This window comes from Amblyraja radiata, chromosome 19, assembly GCF_010909765.2.
Source record: "Amblyraja radiata isolate CabotCenter1 chromosome 19, sAmbRad1.1.pri, whole genome shotgun sequence".
NCBI lineage: Eukaryota > Metazoa > Chordata > Chondrichthyes > Rajiformes > Rajidae > Amblyraja > Amblyraja radiata.
Genome location: NC_045974.1, coordinates 24,815,806 through 24,840,231, shown reverse-complemented (window position 1 = coordinate 24,840,231; position 24,426 = coordinate 24,815,806). Strand labels below are relative to the sequence as shown.

Here is a 24,426-nt window from a genome sequence, read left to right as displayed (position 1 = left end):
TGACCCATATCCCTCTAAACCTGTCCTATCCATGTACCTGCCTAAATGTTTCTTAAACATTGCGATAGTACCAGCCTCAACTACCTCTTCTGGCAGCTCGTTCTGTACACCCACCACCATTTGTGTGAAAAGTTTCACTCAGATTCCAATTAAATTTTACTTAACTTAACTTAACTTAACTTTGTGAAGTAAACAAAGTTTATTTAACCTGGGCAGCACAGTGGTGCAGCTGGTAGTGCTGCTGCTTTGCAGTGCCTGAGACCCGGGTTCAATCCTGATATCAGGTATTTTCTGTACAGAGTTTGCATGTTCCCCCTGTGACTGCGTGGGTTTTCTCCAGGTTCTCCGTTTTCCTCCAATGACGTGCAGCTTTGTAGGTTAGTTGGCTTCTATAAATTGTCCTTACTGTGTAGGATAGAACTAGTGTACGGGGTGATTGTTGGTCAGTACGGTCTCGGTGGGTGAAGGGCCTGTGTCCACTCTATATCTAAAACTAAATCTTTCGCAAGGATCATTCCACTGTTGTGCTCATGGATGGAAACAATTTAAATTACCCACTGAAAGACACAGAGTGCTGGAGAAACTCAGCAGGTCAGCCAGCATCCCTGGAGAACATGGATAGGTCTGAAGAAGGGTCCCGACCCGAAACACCACCTATCCATGGTCTCCAATGATGCTGCCTGACCCACTGAGTTACTCCAGCACTTTGTGTCTTTCCTTGGTAAATAAGCACCTGCAGTTTCTTGTTTCTACTTCTTAAATTACTCACTGGTACAGTTGTATTGGTAAACAAACTTTATTTAACCTGGGTGGCCCAGTGGCACAGCTGGTAGAGCTGCTGCCTTACAGCACCAGAGACCTGGGTTTAATACTGATCTCGGGTGCTGTCTGTGTGGAGTTTGCATGCTCTACCTGGGCTCTGCAACTCAACTCCACTAAACTATACTAAACTCAACCCAATCATACTAATCTATGCTAAACTCAATTGTTCTAAACTACACTAAACTAAACTGCACTAAACTCAATTGCACTAACCTCAACTACTCTAAACCACACTACGCTAAACTACACTACACTACACTCAACTACACTATGTAAATAACTCGTTCTAAGCTTCCCCCCCAGTCTAGTTTCAGTCAAAAATCACTGAGTCAAGCACTTACGCATCTAAACTTTATTTTGACAAAACACAATTACAGTTCCCACTACTATACCTAACCACCGCGGGTTCGATCCTCGTATCTGCCTGGCCAAGCCCTCTTAGCCTCGCTCAAGCAGAGACACTCCAGAAGGTCACTCAGTCCCAAGCGCTCTCCCAGAATATCGACACAGGACCTCGTGGGAGCGGTCTTTTATAGGTCCCCGAACCTTGAGGGGCCGAACCACATGGGGGTGGTTTCTTTACAGTCCAATAACAGATATCGATTAACACAGGTAGACAAAAAAGGTGGAGAAACTCAGCAGGTGAGGCAGCATCTATGGAGCAAAGGAAATAGGCAATGTTTCGGGTTGAGACCCTTCTTCAAACAGATATGAGGGTGGGGGGGGGGGGGGCGGGAGGAAAAAAGGAAGAGGTGGGGACTGGGCTGAGGGAGAGCTGAGAAGGGGAGGAGAAAGTAGGGACTACCTGAAATTAGAGGTCAATGTTCATACCGCTGGGGCGCAAATATGAGGTACTGCTCCTCCAATAACACAGTATATGATTAACACAGTATATGATAGACATTTCCCTAACCCAATAATATAGTGACTAATGCAATGTTATCAAACAGTACTTCCAAAAGGAAACAAATCTCGCAACATGTGCCTTGCTATGCAAGAACACCAGACAAGACTCAATACTTCATCCAATCAACATCTAGCAAAGTAAAGCTTTGCAACATTATATACAATGTGCATGTCTGGTTTGCATTCATCCAATCCATTCCATGCGATTTGCACCTAATTGTTAGGACCTGCAGATGTTTCCATTCTCTTCCTGCAGCTCTTATCTAGGCTCTAGACAAACTGGCACCATTCTGCAGCTTGTCCTATTTCTGCGGAAAGCACATTTAAATTGACCAAATGGCCTAACAGCCCAGAAGCCTTTACTCAATTTTAGTGTCCTGGCCTCTCCAATTTGTCTAGAATTAACAACTACACTCAACTACACTACACTCAGCTACCCTCAACTGAACTTAACTACACTAAACTCAACTATATTAAACTGCACTAAAACAGGGCTGCCAACATTGGGTGAGAGTTGGGAGTGAGAAATTGCGAGAGACCAAGCCCGAGGGAGCGAAGCGACCGGGGGGGGGTGGGGGGGGGGGGGGGTGGGGGGGGGGGGGGGGGGGGGGGAGGAGGAGGGTTGGATTGGAGTGTTTTTGACCCCAACGGGAGGGGGACACCCTCCTCCCCTCCCCCCCCCCCCCCCCCATTGGAATTGTGCAATATGGTGACATACTGCAGCGAGTCTTTTAACTTACACTTGAATACAATATATATGCTTTAGATTGGATTGGAGCATTTTTGAAAGGGGGGAGGCTGTGCGATCACTGACCACTAGCCTTGGGGGTACCCGGTGAGGGAGTAGAGCAACCGAGTGGGGAGAGGGTGTGGAGGAAGGATGTCCCCACTCCAAGGGTAGGAACTTTTTGAAATTCGATGTATTAAAATCATGTTTTAGTGCACTGTAGAAGTATGATTTCAATGTTTTTTGTATGAAGTATTTTTAAGAGGTAACTTTTTAAGGGGTAACTTTATCCACACAAAGGGTGATGGGTGTATGGAACAAGCTGCCAGAGGAGGTAGTTGAGGCAGGGACCATCCCAACATTTAAGAAAAAGTTAGACTGATACATGGATAGGACAGGTTTGGAGGTATGGACCAAAAACAGGTGGCGTAGCTGGGACATGTTGGCGGGTGTGGGCAAGTTGTGCCGAAGGGCCTGTTTTCACACTGTATCACTCTATGACTACATTATACCTCAAAATCAAGTGGTCGAGTTTTATTGCCATATACTCAAGCATAGAAACATAGAAAATAGGTGCAGGAATAGGCCATCGGCCCTTCGAGCCAGCACTGCCATTCAATATGATCATGGCTATTCATCTAAAATCAGTACCTCTTTCCTGTTTTTTCCCCATATCCCTTGATGTCGTTAGCCCCAAGAATTAAATGTAACTCTCTCTTGAAAACATCCAGTGAATTGGCCTGCACTGTCTTCTGTGGCAGAGAATTCCACAGATTCACAACTCTCTGCGTGAAGAAAGTTTGTCCTCATCTCATTCCTAAATGGCCTACCCCTTATTCTTAAACTGTGACCCCTGGTTCTGAACTCCCCCAACATCGGGAACATTTTTCCTGCAGTTACAGTAAGTGAAAATCTAGCAGGCAAGCAGGATGCTTTCTCCAACCACCCCCATTTGAAGTCCACAGTCTTCCACCGTTTCTACCCAGTGCTTGGTACTTACTTCCAGCAGCCACTGGTTGTCCTCCAGAATGCACTCTCTCTCCTCTCAACCCCCCTCTCTCTCTCCCCTCCATCTCTCTTTCCCCTCTCTCTCTCCTCTCTCCCTCTCTGTCTCTCCTCTCACCCCTCTCTCTCCCCTGTCTCCCCCTCTCACTCTCTCCCCCTCTCTCTCCTCTCTCTCCTCTCTCCCCCTCTCTCTCTCTACCATCTCTCTCCCCCCTCTCTCTCTCTCTTCCCCCTCTCTCCGTCCCACCTCACTCTCCCCATCCCACCTCACTCACCCCCCTCTCTCTCTCCCCACTCTCTCCCTGTCTCCTTCCCCCCTCTCTCTCTCCACCTCGCTTTGAGAGTCTGTCCCTTCGGCACAGAGACTCTCGCGGCAGCGGCGCTTCCGACGGCCCGGGACACTCGCACTGTCCGAAGTGCTCCATGGCCGAAGCTTTCCACATTCCACATTCAAAATGTGGAAAGTGGGAGCAATTTGGCTTAAATGGTAATTTTAAGCCCATTCAGATCTGTATAGAGTCAGTTATGCAACATGCACAATTTGTCCATGATGATTAAGTTGGCATTCTGCGTGCCCAGGGACTGGCTGACGTTCCCAGATCAGCTCGCGTCCCAGGGACTGGCTGCAGTTCTCAGGTCGGCTCGCCTGCCCCGACCCCGCAAAAACGAATTGAAAAAAAAAAACGCGGTTTTTCGGGTTAGGGGCCGAAAACCCGTATATTGCATATTGGGAACAGTTTGCAAAAGATCTAAACACACTACTGAGGACTCCTCGTATTTATACTTAATTAATAATCCATGGCCGTCACTCACAGCCGCCAACTGACGCGCTTCCCCGGACCGCACACATCCCTGGCACGCGGCGCTAAGGGACAAATTGCGCAGGGACTGAACTCAGCGTAAGAACTCGGTCGTGGGCGTGAGAAATTGCTCCAGGGTGTGAGTCTCACGCCAAAAGCGTGTTGGCAGCCCTGACTAAAATCAACTCAACTATGCAAAAATCAGCTCAACTGCACTAAACTCACCTATTCTTTTTTTTTTTTTAATTTATTAGAAATAAGTACATACAGTGGTACCTTTTTACAGGTGCCAAAAATATGCCAACATAATACATTCTCTGTACAACTTCATTTTTAATTTTTTTTAAAGAGAGAAATAAGAAAGAAAGAGATAGTAAAGAATAGAGAAAAGTGTAGTGTGTGTAAATAATAAAGAAAAAGACAGTGAGGAAAATAAATAAACGAGAAGGAGATTATCAAATAGCCGCAAGGAGATGAGTTTTTATATTGTTGATCATCTTTCACCCATACCTGAAACATTTAATTTTTACGATACTGTTGCACCACATGAATCCAAGAAATCAATAAATGGAGACCAACTCGTTAAGAATTGGTCTTGTTTATCTATTAGGAGGAGTCTCATTTCTTCCAGGTGTGCTGTGTCCAACATATTACTAATCCACATTTTACTCCTCACCTATTCTAAACTACAATAAACTCAACTACATTCAACTGAACTCAACAATGCTCAACTCAACTACACTACACTAAACTATCGTACACGTAACTCAACTACAGTAAACTACACTGAACCCAACTACACGTACACTCAACTCCACTCGACTACACTCAATTCAACTACACTAAACTAACCTACACTCAACCAAACTCAACTCCACTCAACTAATCTCCATTCAGCTAAATGAGTCAAGTGCTCTGGTCTACTTGGTCACGGGAACACTGTGACAGGAATGTCTGACATTGTTCTTTTATCTCTCTGGTCCAGGCAGAAGAAGCGGTCGGAGCTGCCTGCCAGCCGCCGCCCGTTGCGAGCAAGCGAAGGGCATTGCACGGTGCACCCGATGCACGGCTTAGTAAGTAGCTCAGGGGAGAGTGGCCCTCCGATCACGCCGTCCCACGCCACCACCCGCCTTTTCCTGCAGAGCCGCAGCGTTACAGTTGACAGCCCAGAGCGCCGCCTTCGAGGGGGTCTCCCCAACATTAGCCGCCACGAGGGTGTCAGAAAGATTGAGAGCCCGCCAATCCGAAGGTCTACGTCCTCGGGTCAATACTCCAGCTTCAGTGAGCATAAACCTCTGGACCCCAAGGCAATCGCTCAGGTCCGTGCATGCATGGCTTTATTCTTTCTTCTCCTCTGACCATTTCCACCACTCACTGCAACCTTTCCTGTACCTTTGCTGTTCTAAACCATCCTTGCGTTCAAATGTGACCTGATTCATCTGTTCTATGTATTTCAGTCACTGAATGTTGCTTTACGGAGTCGAGGTATTGACAGGTTGGACATGCAGAGTTTATTTGGCCCACCAAGTTTGTGGTGGCTGTTATCAGTCCCGTTTGCCTGCTCTTACCCCAATCAATCTCTGACACGATGGATTTTTGAAGGCAATGATTGACTCTGTTTGCTCTCTAACTAAATCTGAATCCTAAATTTAGTTTAGTTCAGTTGAGAGATACAGCAGGGAAACAGGCCCTTCGGCCCAACGAGTCCATGCCTACTATTGATCACCCGTTCACACTAGCCCTATGTTATCCCACTTTCACATCCACTCCCTATAGACTAGGGGCAATTTACAGAGGGCCAATTAACCTACAAACCAGCAAGTCTTTGGGATGTGTAGTATAGGAAGTGAGGCGTCCAATTTGTACACGGCAAGCTCCCGCAGACACCAGCACGGAAATTTTTAGATAAGCGGTTTGGTGATTGCCGGTTAGGTATAGGCAAAGATACCACTGAGATTCCTCCCCAAACCTGACACCATTCTGTTTCAGAACAGTGTAACCACTATAAAGGGCCTGTCCCACTGTAGGAGCTAATTCAAGAGTTCTCCCGAGTTTCCCCTGATTCGAACTCGGAGAATTATGGTAATAGCCACTCGTAGGTACTCGGGGCTCTCGTGGACATTTTTCAATATGTTGAAAAATCTTCACGAGTCTTCACGAGCTTACCGCGTTTCCCGAGTACCTGCCGTTAGCATTGCGAGCCGCTAAGAGACGTCCCGAGCTCCGACGTACCCGCTACGTACATTCTACGTACTTACCACGAGTTTGATTTTTTTTAAACTCGGGAGAGCTCTTGAATTAGCTCGTACAGTGGGACAGGCCCTTAACTTTGATTCCATGGGTTTCATGTTTCATGACAACCTTCAGTAAGACACTTAAACAAAGGCACAAACATGGAACTGCAGCTGCAGGCTGAGGACAAAGGCACAGAGTGCTGGAGTAACAGCGGGTCAGGCAGCATCTCTGGAGAACATAGATAGTTTAGTGCAGAATATAGTCCTCAGGATTGTAGCGCATCAGTACCATAAAGCTCAATGGAGTCGAGGTGAATCGGACAGTAGCTAGTTGCGTGCTATCCAGTCAGCAGAAAGACGATACATGATTGCAATCGAGCTATCCAGAGTGTACAGATACAGGATAAAGGGAATAACGTATCGTGCAAGATAGGGTCCAGTAAAGTCCAATTATAGATAATCTGAGTGTCTCCAATGAGGCAAATGGGAAGACAGGACTTCGTGTTGATAGGATGGTTCAGTTGCCTGATAACAGCTGGGAAGAAACAGTCCCTGAATCTGGAGGTGTGCGTTTTCACACGTGTGGCTTTACTCCGGGTGCTCCGGATTCCTCCCACATCCCAGAGATGTGCAAGTTTGTAGGTTAAGTTGTTTCTGTAAATTGTCCCTAGTGTGGAGAATAGAACCATACAGGTGATCGCTGGTCGGCGTGGACTCGGTCGGTTGAAAGGTCTGTTTCCACGCTGCATCTCCAAAACTAAATCTAAAACTACACGCTGCCTGACCCGCTGAGTTACTCCAGCACTTTGTGTCTCTTTTCGTAAACCAGCATCTGCAGTTCCTTGCATCTCCAGAATTGATAATTTTGGTAATAGTATAAAGTAGGTAAAAGATTTCATCTGTGGAAGTTGCGTCTTCAGAAAGGAAGGACAATGTTGTGTGTTTGATCCCCAGCAGGACATCGAGGAGACGATGAACACGGCGCTGAACGAGCTGCGCGAGCTGGAGAGACAGAGCACGGCCAAGCACGCCCCCGACGTGGTGCTGGACACACTGGAGCAGAAGAAGATGGCCCTGGGGCTGGACGCTAGGAGCCCGCTCCACACCACAGCCGGACCCAAGGGCACCGAGCCCGCCATCCGGCGGAGCACCAGTTCCTCCAGTGACCCCGTGAGCTCCTTCAAGCCCGTGCTCTCGCCTCGGATGGGCGTGCAGCTGAAGCCCCCCGCCCTCAGGCCCAAACCCGTGGTCCTGCCCAAGACCAATCCCAGCGTGGGACCTACGCCTACGGTTCAGACCTCCACGGACAAATCCTGCACCATGTAACAAACGTTGGGGCCGATACTGATGTCCTTCTGTGGATCAACGACGCTGGCCTGGATAACGCCAGGAATATTGATATTTTAATGTTTATAACTGGAGATGTATTCTTTCAGTGTTAGAATATATGTCTCGGTAGTAACTTAACAGGGCATTTGAATTACATCTCAAACTGGACTGTTTCAAGGTGCAACTTAACACTGACGTTAACAAGACTTGAATCTTATGCTGCAACAGGTGACTTCTTCTTTTAAACGGAATGGTTAAAAGGAGAGAGAAAAACAATGTAAGATAAAGACCCCAACTCGTCAGGCTGATTACTTATATGCAGAGGGGAATGGATTGTGGACTGTGAGTTCCCCTTTGCTGAGAATTGATGGGAAACATCCATCGTTCGAGACCTCAATTGTGGCCGAATGCTTTGGGTTGTGAATGACTTTGCTTCCTTCCTGCACTCTTATTAACATCCCTCTGGCCCTGCTGCTGGGTATACGTTGGGGAAAGCGCTGCTTTGCAATGGAATGAGTCTCTGGGTATCCGCTCCCCCCCCCCCCCCCCCCCCCCCCCCCCGCTGCCTTCACACTCTTGTGTCCACAGACATTTGAGGAGCCATGATGACACCATTATCTGTGCAGCTCCTTCAGCCTTCTCCACAAGCTGATGACTTGAACCCTACGATTGCGGCCTGAAGGAAGGCCGAATGTCTGATTTACTGTGAAACCAGGGCCTTGCCCCGGTCGTGCGTGTGTGCCCTCTTGCAGGGCTTAGATGTACAGCATGGAAACGGGTCCATCGACACTGACCATCGATCACCCGTTCACACTAGTTCTATGTTATCCCACTTTCGCATCCACTCCCGACACACAATTTACAGGGGCCAATTAACGAGCACCCGGTGGAAATCACAGGGAGAACGTGCAAAATCCACACAGACGGCATCCGACGTCAGGATCGAACCTGGGTCTCTGGCGCTGTGATGGAGCAGCTCCAGCAGCTGTGCCACTGTTCCGCCCTAAATGCCTTGCCAATGCCTTTGTCAGTTCACACATATCTGCAGTCCTGACCCGAAATGTCACCTACCCATGTTCTCCAGAGATACTGCCTGACACGCTGAGTTACTCCAGCACTTTGTGTCCCTTTTGTGTATTAACCAGCATCTGCAGTTCCTTGTTTCTGCAAAGTAGGTCTGTCGGCAGTTTGACATTTGGAAATGAAGAGATGATGAGGAGTTAAGGACACTCTTCATGAGGAGCATCCAATTCTTTGGAAGAGCTGTAGTCATGTTGGTCAGTATGGATGAGTTGGGCTGAAGGGCTTGTTTCTATGTTACACAAGTCGACCACTGCCTTCCACACTGTCTATACTTTGAGGAATTAGTTTCACGCACCCAAAGAAGTGCCTTTGGCCTTCCTACTTAGATGCTTTTTAGCAGAAAACAGCCCTTGTCTGATCAACCTTTCACCATCTCCTTTGCTGTAGTGTCACCATTTCTGGTTGGCTCCATAGACCAGAAAAAAAGATGAAATGTGCTTCTCTTTCCAGATCACCGTCACTTGACTTTGAATGGCAGCGGTGAGCTGAAGGGTTTAATTGCACTTCCACGGCCATGGGAACTAGTGAGACTAACACGCTTTAACTAGCTTGAAGTCAGAACAATCTCCATAGCCATATTCCCTCTAGCCTTTCACTCTTCGGGAGCAGGTCCAGCCCTGGGTTGCCAACAGGGTAATGTAAATGGGACTATATATCAATGATCAAAACAGGTTCCTCCTTTCCCCTTTTTGCTTGACTGGATGGCACGGTGGCGTAGCGGTATAGGTGCTGCCTTACAGCACCAGAGACCCAGGTTCGATCCTGACTACGGGTGCTTCTTTGTACGTTCCCCTCGTGACCGCGTGGGTTTTCTCCGGGTGCTCCGGTTTCCTCCCACACTCCAAAGACGTAGAGGTTTGTAGCTTAATTGGCTTTGGTAAAGATTGAAAATTGTCCCCAGTGTGTAGGATGGAGTTAGTGTATGGGGATCGCTGGTCGTCGTGGATTCTGTGGGCCGAAGGGCCTGTTTCTGTCTGATATCTCTAAACTAAACTAAAAAGACTCTAGACAGACAACCTTACCCTTTTTACAGACAATTCTAATCAGTGCAGAGAGGATACTCACTTTTGTTTTATTTGGTCACCTTGATGTTTAGAACATTTTTGTCTGTATAAAGACCACCATTACACCTTACTTTAGTATTTATTTGCATGGCTCAGCCTTCTGGTGTAAGTTACATGCTTGCTGCTTGCAGGGTAGATAGAACATAGCATACGAACAGGCCCTTCGGCCCACAATGTCTGCTGAACATGATGCCCAGACCATCTCTTGTCTACCTGCACATGACCCATATCCCTCCATTCCCTGTATATCCTTATGCTTATCCCAAAGTATTTTAAACGCCACTAACGTATCTGCCCCTGTCAGCGCGTTCCAGACACTCACTACCCTCTGTGTAAAAAAAACTTGCCCCGCATATCGCCTTTCAAAATTTGTCCATCTCATCTTTAAAGCCATGCCTTCTAGTATTTACGCTTTCCATTCTGGGCAAATGATTCTGTCTGACTACTCTGTCGATACCTCTCATGATTTTATATACTTCTATCAGGTCTCCCCATAGCCTCAGGTGTTGCAGAGAAAACAATCCAAGTCTGTCCAACTTCTCCCTATATTCCCCATAATCCAGGCATCATTCTGGTAAACTCCTCAGCACCCTTTCCAAAACATCCACAATCTTCCTGTAAGCGACCAGAACTGCACTCAGTACCTACACGCCGTACTCCAAATGAGGCCTAACCAAAGTCCTATAAAGCTGCATCAAGACTTCCTGACTCTTATAGTCAATGCCCCGACCTATGAAACAAGCTTACCATATGCCTTCCTTACCATTCTGTCGACTTGAGTTGCTACTTTCAGGGAGTTATGGACTTGGATCCCAAGACTCCTCTGTACATCAATGTCGTTAAGGGTCATGCCATTAATTGTGTATTTTCCCCTTGCATATGACCTCCCAAAGTGCAACATCTCACACTCGCTTGGATTAAACTCTATCTGCCATTTCTCACAGTTTAGAACAATGTGGCTTCAGAACAGCACCGATATATCTGACCATTTCTTTGGGCCATTACTTCTATCTGCACCTTTTGTAACTATCTGCTTGACATCAGAGGAAAATTGCCACTCATACATTGAACAGGTCATAACTGGGGGCTTGCGATTGAGCCGGGGGGGGGGGGAGGGGGGGGTGAAGCCAGGCCTAGTAGTGATGAAGTCATTCTTTTGTTCCCTTCAATGCTGCTTTATTTGTCACATATGCAACTGCACAGTGACATTCATTTTGCATGTATTGTACTTATTGTAGCATTATTCCAAGTCAAGTCGGCCCACACACTCAGTGTACTGGAGCAGTTGCTGCGAACCGACGTCCCTCGGCTATCCTCGCCTGGTCATCTCTGTGTGGCAGGGGGGGGGGGATCTCCTTCAGCCGACCCTGGAAGCATTACCCTCCTACCGGCCCTTGTGTCCGTCGTCTCCAGCGGCTCCCTCCCGGTTATGCCGTCGGGCCATTGAGGTGAGGTCCCACCGACTGTCGAGCCTTCAACCCTCACTTGTTGGACCAGGCTGTTGATCCTTGCCCCAAATCCTGCGATCCAAGTGTCAAACGTTGCCATATAGTTTGCAAGGAACAAAATGTTCCTATCGGCAACCCTGCAAAAATGTTTAGTGCACCCGTCCTGTTTTCCTTTTGTTACCCTGCGTATTACTCCTGGGGATTTTTGTTGTAAAACAGTTCCCATCTGTAAGTAGTGAGAGATTAAAGAGTTAACGGGTGTGCGAGGTGTCTCAGACCTAGGTAGGAAGGGACTGGACAAGGAACGAAAGGATGGAATCGGGCTACGTGGAGATGATGGGATAAGTACACTGTGGACGCCTTTACTGTAATCGTGTAGTCTTTCCGCTGACTGGATCGCACGAAACAAAAACGCTTTTCATTGTACCTCAGTACACGTGACAATAAACTAAACTAAATTAAACTGTCTGAAGAATGGTCTGGACCCGAAACGTCACCTATTACTTTTCTCCAGAGATGCTGTCTGACCCGCTGAGTTACTACAGCTTTTTGTGTCTATCTTAAATTAAGCTAAAGATGAGTTTGGTGAGTTCAAATGTTTCAGCACAGGTCGACAGACCAACAAGCCTGGCCCTAAACATCACCCTGTCACCACCCTACCCCAAACCCTGCCAAGTCACAGTGCAATTCCTGCAGGCATCACTTTTCTGTTCTTGTACCGCGTGGATTCTGCTCAAGATACAGTCTCATGGCATCCAAAGAACAATAATGTTTGAGAAGGTTGGGTTATTGATTTTTTGTGCTCTCGGTCTCGCTCCCCAATGTGAGGTGTCAGATGAAGAGGCATCTATACAACTGACCTAACATGGGACTAGAGTTCATCTGCAAAAAATCGTCTCGACAGTTAGCACTCTCAACCTCTTTTTTTAGAGATACAGTGTTGAAACAGACGCTTCGGCCCACTGAGTTCTTGCCAACCACGCTAGTTCTATGTTATCCTACTTTCTCATCCACTCCCTACACACTAGAGGGGGAATTAACCTACAAACCCACACGTCTTTGGGATAAGTTCATAAGTTCTAGGAGCAGAATAAGGTCGTTCGGCCAATCAAGTCTACTCCGCCATTCAATCATGGCTGATCTATCTTTCCCTCTCAACCCCATTCTCCTGCCTTCGCCCCATTACCCGACAGCCTTACTAATCAAAAATCTGTCAATCTCCGCCTTAAAAATATCCATTGATTTGGTCCCCACAGCCATCTAGCAATGAATTCCACCCATGTGGAAGGAAACCGGAGCACCCGGAGGAAACCCAGGCGGTCACAGGGAGAACGTGAAAACTCCGCACACAGCCAGAACCCGAGGTCGGGATCGAACCCAGGTCTCCGGCACTGTGAGGCAGCAGCTCTACTGCCGGGAGGGACACTGCCGCCCAATCTGCTGAGTCAGGGTCCACTTATTCAATTTAAATCTTTTATTGTTTCATATCTTGTTCCCCTCAAGATCAGCCTCAGAGATTAGTCATAAAAAGCTAGTTCATCCAACATTTGGTTACGGGCATTTACCCAGAAGTTTACCTTAAAATATGTGTTCATTTTTTTTGTCTGCCATTGTTTTTAACAAATGGAATGTAGTACTTTTTGAAACTTTTTTTTAATAGTTTCCACCTTTGGCCTTTGCAAGAGGGCTGCAGGACCTGTAGTATAGAGTTTACTTAAATTAATTTAAAAACAAATTGTAAATCAACCAAAATGGATAGTGCAACTGTGTACTGCTCTGAGATTTGTATATTCAACTAACAAATATACTGGATTGTAAAAATACTCTGGGTGGAATCTATCTAGTAAAAGCAATGTATAGTAGAAATTAACAAATGTTATATGGATGCATTCACAGGATATACTACACAGTACAAAGCTGCTTTTAACTGCAGTTTATGGATTTTTAATGGGTAACTGGTGACAGCTACAAACACACTGGTCATTTCCATATTGCACCTGCCTAACTGAGAACCATGTACTGCCATGTTAGTTACGGATAGTTTCCTATATGTCTGCTGTTACCTTCTTGTATCAATGTACGTACATGTAGTATGTACATGTGGAAGTGCCTTTAAACTCTTAGAGGAACTTGAAGCTTGGTCTGTATTCTTGCATTTCTGTTTTCACATCACAGCCGAGTCAGTAGTTTAAAAGAAAATGCAGTTGTTGACAATGTACCATTAATCAGTTGTGACAATGCACTTTTGTGTATAGTACTGTATATTTGGCTTGTATCGTTATCTGCTTCCGTATATCTTCAGGTTTGTCCCAGAGCCATCTTTCTAATAAAGGAAGTTGATCCATTTCTCTTGGCTTTGCTTATTCAATCCCTTCCCTTTCGCATTTAAGAAACTTCTAACCTATCTTCCAAGGCGAGGCACAAAATGCTGGAGTGACTCAGCGGGTCAAGCAGCCTCTCTGGAGAAAAGGAATGGGTGACATTTCTGGTCGAGACCCTTCTTCACAAAACCTTATTCTAAACAAGGGTCTCGACCCGAAATGTCACCTATTCCTTTTCTCCGGAGATGCTGCATGACCCGTTGAGTTACTCCAGCATTTTGTGTGTATCTTGATTCTATTATCGATCTTGTCTTTTCTTGATTAGTAAGATTATCAGGGTAATGGGGAGAAGGCAGGAGAATGGGGTTGAAAGGAAAAGATAGATCAGCCATGATTGAATGATGGGAGTAGACTTGATGGGCCGAATGGCCTAATTCTGCTCTAGAACTTATCTTCAGTGTAAACTAACATCTGTAATTTTGAATTGAATTGAATACTTTATTGTCACATGTGACAAACCAGTGAAATTGCTTGCATACCTGAAGAGCCTGTGTCCGCGTGGTATCTGTAAACCAAACTAAAATCCCGATCCATTAAATACTTGGGGTTGGAGGTGAGGGAAACACTTGAATTGGAATTAAATGTTCTGCTCACTTTGGAAGTATGATATTTGCATCCGATTGTGAATCTTGTCTTCACGCCTGTAGAGGCAACATGTAAATGTTTAATACATCTCTTCAATTCTGCTCATTTTACCTCCTGGTGCGCTCTTCTATTTAATTCACTCTGTTATGCTTGATGACACTATCCCTGTATATCGTTGAAAAATTGTATTACCCACTCAAGCTCATGTCAGCTACTTTTCTCAACCATTCAGAATATCGTGAAGAACTGCAATTAATGCAACATGCAAAACATCAGACTGTCTGACTACTTAGAAGACTGACTAACCTACAACTCTCAGCTGCGTGTTCTTCATCATTGTGTGAAATCACCCTAACTTTATCCCCAGAAGCGGAAATATTATGTTACCAAATTACAATGACGTCAATCTTACCATTTCAATTGTTGTTTATCGTGTCTGTAATGTTAAAATTTCAGGTTAGTTTACTGTCATATACACCAGGGTACAATGAAACTTCTAATTCACATTAAGATCATGGAGTAAACAACAGACTTTAGAGATGCAGCGTGAAAACAGGTCCTTCGGCCCAGCGGGTCTGCGCCGACCAGCTATCTTGTACACTAGTACTATACTACACACTAGGGACAATTTATAATTTACAGTAGACAATTAACCTACAAACCTGTACGTCTTTGGAGTATGGGAGTACACCGGAGCACCCGGAGAAAACCCACGTGGTCACAGGGAGAACGTACAACTCCATACAGATAGAGCCCAAAATCAGGATGGAACCCAGACCTGCACCCTCTCTAAAGCCTCCACAACCTTCCTGTAAAGAGGCAACCAGAACTGCACACAATACACCAAATGCGGCCTCACCAAAGTCCTACAAAGCTGCATCATGGCTTTCTGACTCTTATACTCAATGCCCTGACCTGTGAAATCAAGTGCAATGTGTAGGATGCTGGTTTAAACTGAAGTGAGACACAAAATGCTGGAGTAACTCAGCGGGAGATAAAGAATAGGTGACGTTTCGAGTCGAGACCCTTCTTCAGTCTGTTGCCTGTCCTGCTGAGTTACTCCAGCATTTTGTATCCTATCTTCTATGAAAGCAAGCATACCACATGCCTTCTTTACCACTCTACCTACTTGTGTTGCCACTTTCAGGGAGTTATGGATTTGAACCCCAAGATCCCTCTGTACATCAGTGCTGTGAAGGGTCATGCCAAAGCCTCCACTTCCTTCCAATAATGAGGCAACCAGAACCACTCACTATTAGCCGGTCAGTCCTGGGTGTGGTGTTGGGAGTGGGGCGAGCGAGGAAGGGGCTGCGGACGCTGGGTGTGTACGCGGAGTGGCAACGGAGGACACTAATGGCTACGCTTGGCCAGGCCGACCCTGCAACACCGCCAGGACAACGGGCCTTCATGGTCAGGCTAGGAAGTCTACACCTCTAACAACTGGGCCTTGAAAATGGTGTCAAATTTGGTCACTCTATATAATGTTTCAGTGTCCCACTGCTACACACTTGTACTGTATCTGAGATGCTTATCTAAGATGTATCCAAGTACTTACGTATAATAATACTTGTACTGAACTGTGTACAAAAATGACTTGCTGTACCTCCATACGTGACAAATAAAGCCCGTTGAACATGTGTAAACGCAGTGAAATTCTTTTGTTGCATACAGTTCAGTAAAGTATAGCGATACCTAAGCACAATCCCCAATGAGTACAAAGTAAATAGAAATAGTCCACCGAGACCACATGCACAGGGCACCAGTGCATTTCAACGTCTGTTCCGCGCTCTAGATCTTATGTAGCGGAGCCCGATCCAGGCGTGCCCCAGGCTGCTGCAGGGCATCCAGTCATCACCTCCGCCTGGATCGTCCAGTAGATCGACGTCCCTCTCCTCACCCATCCATCCCGGCCACCTTTGTGCCCCGGGGAAGCCTCCTGCAGCCAACCTCGAGGGCACAGAAGGTCAGACCGCGGCTCACTCTCCTTCCGACCCTGCTCCTTGCGTCCGTCATCACCGGCTCCCTCCTCTCCCGTCTCTCTGGTCCATGGTGTCGGAAACGTGGCCACTCTTGAGCACTGTCTCAGTGTCATCTACTATACTTGCACTCTTGTATTAATTATGATTGTGCCTGTGCTGTGTATATTAAGATGTTTCACTGAACTGAATGCAAAAAAGGAATTTTGCTGTAGCTAGGTACATGTGACAATAAAATACCATTGGACCATTGAGATACAGAAGCCTGAAGCTTCACACCACAAGCTACAGGTACGACTGCTTTCCTTAACTTACTTACTTTCCTTACTACATGAGAACCAAGTCTCACAACCTTATACTGCCTCAGCAATGGAACACTGCACAACTATGTACTACCATGGACTTGTTTCATCTAGAATATTTAGAGCTTAGAATTCAGTTTATTATTGTCACGTGTACTGAGGTACAGTGAAAAGCTTTTGTTGCGTGCTATCCAGTCAGTGAAAAGACTGTACATGATTACAATCAAGCCGTCCATAGATACAGGATAAAGGGTATAACATTTAGTGCAAGATAAAGTCGAGTAAAGTCCGATTAAAGATAATCCGAGGGTCTCCAATGAGGTAGATAGTAGCTCAGGACCACTCTCGAGTTGTTTATATGATGGTTCAGTTGCCAGAAACTGACCCTGAATCTGGAGATGTGCGTTTTCACACTTCTGTACCTCTTGTCTAATGGGAGAGGGGAGAGGAGGGAGTGACGGGGGTGAGACTTCTCCTTGGTTTTGCTGCGGGCTAATTGTGTTTTGCCCTCACGTCTTTTTGTACAGTGTTTTTCTTTTCAGTCTTGCATAATTTCCGTATTATTAATGCCGTTGTGCGTTGTCTGCGTCTATGTGCCTGTGATGCTGCTGCAAGCAACATGTTCATTGTACCTGTAGCTCACTATACTTGTGCCGATGACAATAAACTCAACATGACTAGATCAGCTGTCATGCATTCCACACTGAGATTGATAGATTTTTACACAGTCATAATGGAGATGAGGAGGAATTTATTTAGAACAGAGATGAGGAGTAATTTCTCTAGCCAGAGGGCAGTGAATCAGTGGAATTCATTGTCACGGACGGCTGTGGAGGCCAAGTCATTGGGAATTTTTAAAGCAGGGATTAGTAGGAGTATCAAATGTGGAGAGAAGGCAGGGGAATGGGGTTGACGAGGGAAAGAACAGCTATGATCAAATGGCAGAACAGACTCAATGGGCCGAATGGCCTAATTCTGCTCCTACGTCTTATGGAAAAGAACCTAAAAGATAACAAGATCAAAGGGAGAAAGACAAGGGCTTGTCAAGCACCGTGAAAGGCCACAACCTGGCTTAACAGAGGAACGGTCTTGGGGGACTGAGCATTCTTCCATTTCTTGCATTGTTAGAATGGTGCTTCCAGTTTAATTTTTCTGCAATTGGTCTGTAAACATATCTTTACATTTTTCAAATAACATTTAGGATTAAAACATTATTTGCATTAAGTGGAAGTAATTTTTATTTTACAATTATAAGTTACTAAAGAAAATGGATTCCTTACGTCAGTTAGTATTAACCTTGTAACACTAGCATGCACACTTGAAAAAAGGTTTTAGTTTGGAGACACAGCGTGGTAACAGGCCCTTCAGCTCGCCGATGATCACACAAATTCTATGCCTTCGGGCCACCGAGCCCATGCAATAGTTCAATACTATCCCACTTTCACATCCACGCCCTGCACACTAGGGGCAATTGACAGAGGGGCAAGTAACCTACAAACCCACACGTCTTTGTGAAGTGGGAGGAAACCAGTGCGCCCAGAGGAAACCCACAAGGTCACAGTAAGAACATGCAAACACTGCACAGACAGCAACCAAGTACTGGATCGAACCTGGGTTTCTGGCGCTGTGAGGTAGCGGCTTTACCAGAAGCCCCACCCCTAGGGCTGTGCAACTTCTAGCTGACGGCAGACCGAATGTCTCCGACTTGTAAACTGCAGTCCCAATTTCTGCATGGAGAGGATGCGGCACAGTGGTGCAGCGGTAGAGTCGCTGCCTTACATCGCCAGAGACCCGGGTTTGATCCTGACTACAGGTGCTGTTTGTAGGGAGTTTGTATGCTCTCCCTGTGTCCGTGTGGGATTTCTTTGGGTGCTCCGATTTCCTCCCACATTCCAAAGACATGCAGGTTTGTTGGTTAATTGGCTTTGGTAAAATTTATAAATTGTCCCTAGTGTGTAGTATAGTGCTGGTGTACATGTGTACAGATTGATGGTTGGAGCAGAATTGTCCGTAGGCTGGCGGTGCAGACTCGGTGGGGCGCAGGGCCTGTTCCCGCCCTGTATCTCTAAAGTCTATAGATGCCAATTGTGCGGCTTGGGGAAGGAATGCAGATGGAAGGGGGGGAGGGGGGGGGAATAGGTAAAAGGTAACTGGACCGGTAATGCTAGGTGTACAGTGTTTACATCTCTTGCCAACAATGTGGACTTGCGCCAGAGCTACTGACATCAGCCCTTGGAGCCGGGTTTCAAGCTGGCAAAGTGCTTGCTGTTCTTCAGGGAGGTGGAGAGTTCGTTGAGGAAGGAGAGAAAGTGGGAATCCTTCTCCGACTTCCTGGAATCGAAGATGACCACGATGGTGAACTGGGGTTCGGGCCGGGTGAGGAAGTAGGTGCACTGGACCTTGTCGTCGTAGAAGTGGACCACTTTGTCCAGGGTGTTGAGCTCGGCGGCACGGTCCGACATGATCATGATGACGTTGGGCCAGTGGATCAGCGGCCGGTCACTGGGCAGAGACACCACGGCAGGGTACTGGTCCACACCCTTGGGCGCCTCCCTGTACGAGTGTGGGTGGTGGTAACCGTGGCCCTGGAAGGTCTCCGAGCCGCGGTTGTCGAAGATGAGCGAGATGTTCTGGGCGTCGTACTTGCGGATGAAGCTGGAGATCTTGCCGCAGTAGTCGGGGTTGGTCTTGGCGGTCAGGGCCTTCATCTCGGATGGGCCGGTCTGGCGGCTCAGAGCCTCGTGGAAGTAGAAGCTGAACTTGGACAGGAGGGCGTTCTTCAGCCTGGTGAGCCACTGGAAGAGGTGAGGGGGCTGGAGGGCCTTCTGGGTCTGGCCCCCGAACAGGTGCTTCCTGGTCTCGCGCTGCTTCTCGAACATCTGGCCCCAGATGTGCAGTTTGGAGTGGGCGCCGTGCAGGTTGAGCAGCGAGGGCAGGAACCTCCATTCGCTGATCTCCGCCTGAGCCTTCAGCAGCTGCGTGAGCACGTCTGCCTCCAGCTGGAAGCTGCTCTCCAGCGGGCTCAGGATCGGGTGATGGAACCTGAGGAAGTCAAAGGACCATAGTCACACAGCACGGAAACAGGTCCTTCAGCCCAATCTGCCCATGCCCACCATGATACCCCTATCTAAGCTAGACCCAGTTGCCCGCATTTGACCCATATTCCGTTTCCCATCCATGGAACATAGGGTGACACAGCGGCGCAGCAGTAGAGTTGCTGCCTTGCAGCACCAGAGACCTGACTACAAGCAACGATCCTATAGCAAGCAAGATAGATCACTCGACGTAAAAGACGTAGTACGGTCATGGGCAGATTTATGGGTAATTTTCGGCACCATTTCCGTAACCGGCTTCCGTCTCCGCACCAAAGATCCCATAGCGGAGCAAAGATACTAGTGTGGAGACGGAAGCCGGTTACGGAAACATCCTCGTTAAAATAAAAGTTTTTTTGTTAAATATCTTCTCATTTTCAGAATTATAATCTATTAACACAAACTGTTCCCCCGCAACATTGATTACACTGTGGGTCGGGTCGGGCCGGGTTACTGAAATGGATGAAAAAAAGGCCCACGTTCCACTCCGTTGCATACTACACGTCAACCCATTGCATTTAGAAGGAGTGGTCTATAGGATCTTTGACTTCAAGTGCTGGCTGTACAGATTTTGCACGTTCTCTCTCTGTGACCGCTTGGGTCTTCTCCGGGTGCTCCGGTTTCCTCCCACTTCCCAAATTCATACGGGTTTGTAGGTTAATTTGCTTCTATGGAGGGAATTAAGTCAGGATCTCATGGTCACATAATGAAGAAGGGTGCCAACACGAAAAGTCGTCTGTCTATTCCTTCCACAGATTCTGGTGAATTTCTCCAGCACTTTGTTCCATTTTATACATGACAAAGTTGCTTTGGACAAGTGACCTGGTCTAATATATTATATTTGAAACTTCAGTACCAGTGAGTACTAGGTTTACAGTCTTATGCTGCTGCAAGTAAGACTGTTGTTGTTCTGTTTTGGGACATATAAAACAATTTTCATAAATTCAGAAGTCATAGAAGTAGAATTATGCCATTCAGCCCATCAAGTCTACTCCGCCATTCAATCATGGCCGATCTATCTTTCCCTCTCAATCCCATTTTCCTGCGTTCTATCCATAATCCCTGACACCCATTCTAATCAACCTATCAATCACTGCTTTAAAAATACCCAATGACTTGGCCTACACATCCCTCTATGGCGATGAATTTCACAGATTCACCACCCTCTGACTAAAGAAGTTCCTCCTCATATCCGTTCTAAAGCTACATCATTTTATTCTGAGGCTATGCCCTCTGGTCCTAGACACTCCTACTAGTGGAAACATCGTCTCCACAACCACTCTACCTAGGCCTTTCACAATTCGGTAAGTTTCAATGTTTCCTCCTCATCCTTCTAAACTCCAGCGAGTACAGACCCAGTGCCATCAAACGCTCATCGTATATTATACAATTGGTTTGTTCCAGCAAAATGGCTGCTCTCACACTTGTCTCTCGTCGCTTGGTATAAGGCTACGGGCTACGGGACATGGTTAATCGGACCTGAACCATGCTGGGGGAGGTCGAAGTCTGGGCTGGTTTCTCTACAGTGTTTAGATTTAGTTATTTTTGTTTCAAAGATACAGTGTGAAAACAGGCCCTTCAGCCCACCGAGTCTGCACCGACCAGTGATCACCTGTACGCTAGTTCAATCCTACATACTAGGGACAATTTACTGAAGCCAAATAACCTACAAACTGGTACGTCTTTGGAATGTGGGAGGAAGCCGGAGCACCCGGAGAAAGCCATGCAGTCACGGAGAACGTACAAACTCCGTACAGACAGCACCCGTGGTCAGGATTGAACCCGTGTCTCTGGCGCTGTGAGGCAGCAACTCCACCACTGTGAGTACACATCATTGGGTAGGATTGCTACTGACCTTGAGCTGTGCTTCTGCAGGATACATTCCAGCGAGTGCACCAGCTCCACTGACTGGATGGACTTCTGCGAGCTGAGAGAGTACATCTTCTCGTAGAACTCCGCGATCTCCATGCGGGCTTGGACAAAGTCACTGAGCTGCTCCGACAGGTGGGAGAGAAGCTCGTCCAGGTGTGAGGAGTTGCCAGCCGCCGTGCTCCGCCCGGCTGTGACCAACTTACGCAGCTCATTCTGCAGGGACGTGTAGATGGTCCGTATGGAGTCTTTCCGACTGAAGAACGACTGCCCACCTGCCCAGTCAGAGGTCGCACGAGTCAGGCAATAAAGTAGCTCAAAACCCACTTCACACTCACAGAAACAAAACACTCCATCCGTTCCATAGAACATAGAAATGTACAGAACTGCAGATGCTGGTTTACCAAGGAAAGGCACAACGTGCTGGAGTAACTCAGTGGGCCAAGCAGCATCATCGGTGAACATGGATAGGTCTGCAGAAGGGTCCCGACCTTAAACGTCACCTATCCATGTTGTACTCCAGCACTTTGTGCCTTTGCATAACAAAGTACAGCAGAGGAACAAGCCCTTCGGCCCACAATGCAGGGAATGGAGGGATTATGGATCATTTGTAGGCAGATGAGACCAAGGCAAACTAACCTCATCTGCCTACACGTTTCTCCAAATAAACCTCTTCCTATCTGCCTTAAATCCTGTTGAAATCCACAATCCCATCGTTGACAGTTTCATCTCCCCATCTCTACCGCCCCCCCCCCCCCCCCCCCACAACCTCACTTTCCCTCGCACCTTCTTACCCTCATTCTCCCCTCTGCAACTCCCTCGCCCTCTCACTGCCATCTCCCCTTCCCTCTCTCTCCCCCCAAACTGTTACTCTCCTCCCCCCTCCCACATTCCTCTTCCCTTCCCTTCCCTCCCTCCCGTCCCATTTATCCCTCTGCTCCTTCTCTCCCCTCGCCTTCTCCCTCTCACAACCTCCCCCCCCCCCCCCCCCTTCCCTCCATCCTCCCCTCTCACCCAGTTTCTGCCCCAGGAAGCCCATGCCATGATAGGCCTTCTCGGCGGCGGCCAGGTGTCCGAGGGCGGCGAGGAGAGCGGCCCAGCCCGAGGCCCAGGCGGGCCCTGCCGCCCGGCTGCCTTCCCGTTCCCGCTCCACATAGTCCTTGGCCCGGTCGTGCGAGAAGACGCCGAGCTGCGAGAAGAAGGTTTCCAGCACCGCCTGCTCCAGCCGCACCGGCACCGCCGGCTCCCCGGTAACCGGCCCCGGCCCGGCCTCACTCATCCCGCCGCCGCCGCCCGCGGAGGAGGAGGAGAGGGGTGGGAGGGGCCGGGAACAGGGGAGAGAAGGGCAAAGGGTTTGCTGAGGGATGGGGTAGCAGTGGAGAAAAGGGGCCGAAGGGTAGACGGAGTAGGAAGGGGAGACAAAGAGCAAATAGAGGGGCAGGGGTGGAGCAAGGGGCATAGAACAGGGACAGAGAAGGGCAAACGGAGGGGGGGGGGGAGATGAAGAAAGGCAAAGGGAGGAGGTAGGGGTGGAAGGGCCGAAGGGAGGTGGGGAGAGACGGGGCAAAGGGCAGGGAGAGGGTGTAGGGTGGAGCAAGGGGCCGAAGGGGAGGGGGGGGGATGAAGGGCATAGAGAGTGCGAAAAAGGATGGGGGGGGGGGTGAGAGAAGGGAGGAAAGGGCAAAAGAGGGGACGAAGGGCAACGGGGGGGAGGGAAATGGCAGAGAGGGGGGAGAAGGGCAGAAGTGGAGGGAGGGGCCGAAGGGAGCAGGAGGGCAAAGGTGGGGTTTGTGGCAATAGTTTTGCTTGATAAAACTATAGGAGGAGGGGGGGGGAGGAAGAAAGGCAAAGGGAAGGGGCTTCTGATTTCTGCCCTAATATCTTGCATGCAATAGTTTTGCTTGATAACACTATAGTGAAGGGCCTTCAGATGCAGTATTTTGTTATGTGAAAGCCACCACCAAAAATATGATAAAGTAGACTACAAAATGTCACAAATCGTCAGCTTTTATTAAACAGCACCAATTGCACTGCATAAGCAGAGTTTCAACATGATCATAGTTTATTCATCTAAACAGATTCATTTTAAGAAACATACTGTACAACAGAGAAGAGGTTTCTGAATCACCCAAAATACAATATCTCCTTCTAAAGCAGTAAACAGTATTAAACTTTAAATTTAAACCATTTTAAACAGATTCAAGCCCTTCACTATTATACAGTCTGATCTCCCTAATTCCAAAGATGGACACAAAATGTTGGAGTAACCCATCGGGTCATCTCTGAAGAAAATGAATAAATTAGATTTTGGGTCAGAATCCTTCTTCAGACCTGCATCCTTTTCTCCAGAGATGCTGCCTGACCCACTGAGTTACTCCAGCATTTTCTGTCTATCGATCCACCAGTATCTGCAATTCTTTCCTGCACATTTTGCCTGTTTCTTAATTTCAAGTCACTTTTGGGAAACGTGGGTATCAGAATAATAGCCATTTAGGATAGAAATGAAGACAATTCTCTATATGTTTGTGAATTTTTTTTAACTCTACCCATCGAGGACTTTGAATACTCAAATGTGGGGTATATTCAAAGCGAAGGAGATGTTAGCTAAAAGGAGAAGTTGAACTTAGAACAGTACAGCACAAGAACAGGCCCTTCGGCCCACAATGTTTGTGCTGAACATGATGCTGAACTGATCTCATCTGCCTGTATATGATCCATATCCCTCTATTCCCTGCACTTCCGTGTGCCTATAGTAAAGCCTCTTAAACAACACTATTGTTTCCACCACCACCCCTGTCAGTGC

The 24,426-nt window shown here is 47.4% G+C and overlaps 2 protein-coding genes across 11 annotated transcripts in view; one reads left to right on the top strand and one right to left on the bottom strand.

The window, feature by feature from the left end:
• Positions 1-8,125, top strand: part of srgap1 (SLIT-ROBO Rho GTPase activating protein 1) — a 159,219-nt gene extending 151,094 nt beyond the window's left edge. For 4 of the 10 annotated variants that reach the window (XM_033038086.1, XM_033038084.1, XM_033038081.1 and 1 more), the window contains exons 21-22: positions 5,246-5,579; positions 7,449-8,125. In XM_033038086.1, the coding sequence (XP_032893977.1) occupies positions 5,246-5,579; positions 7,449-7,820 (706 nt within the window). In that variant the 3' untranslated portion in view covers positions 7,821-8,125. The remainder of the gene's footprint in view (positions 1-5,245; positions 5,580-7,448) is intronic. The other 6 variants (XM_033038085.1, XM_033038082.1, XM_033038088.1 and 3 more) reach the window with 5 other exon arrangements.
• Positions 8,126-17,782: 9,657 nt separating this feature from the next.
• On the bottom strand, positions 17,783-22,929 carry kics2 (KICSTOR subunit 2). Its single transcript, XM_033038092.1, has 3 exons — positions 22,638-22,929; positions 21,610-21,898; positions 17,783-19,704 (listed from the first exon to the last, which is right to left on the bottom strand). The coding sequence occupies exons 1-3, from the start codon at positions 22,900-22,902 to the stop codon at positions 18,888-18,890; spliced, it is 1,371 nt and encodes a 456-aa protein (XP_032893983.1). The 5' UTR covers positions 22,903-22,929; the 3' UTR covers positions 17,783-18,887.
• Between the last annotated feature and the right edge of the window lie 1,497 nt (positions 22,930-24,426).

Bases quoted from the DNA above. Each gene is read 5' to 3' on its own strand.
- kics2 (XM_033038092.1), bottom strand. From the start codon at position 22,902: ATGAGTGAGGCCGGGCCGGGGCCGGTTACCGGGGAGCCGGCGGTGCCG. The intron at 21,899-22,637 runs GTGAGAGGGGAG...CTGACTGGGCAG, and splicing joins CTTCCTGGGGCAGAAACTGG to GTGGGCAGTCGTTCTTCAGT. The intron at 19,705-21,609 runs GTCAGTAGCAAT...TGACTTCCTCAG, and splicing joins CTGCAGAAGCACAGCTCAAG to GTTCCATCACCCGATCCTGA.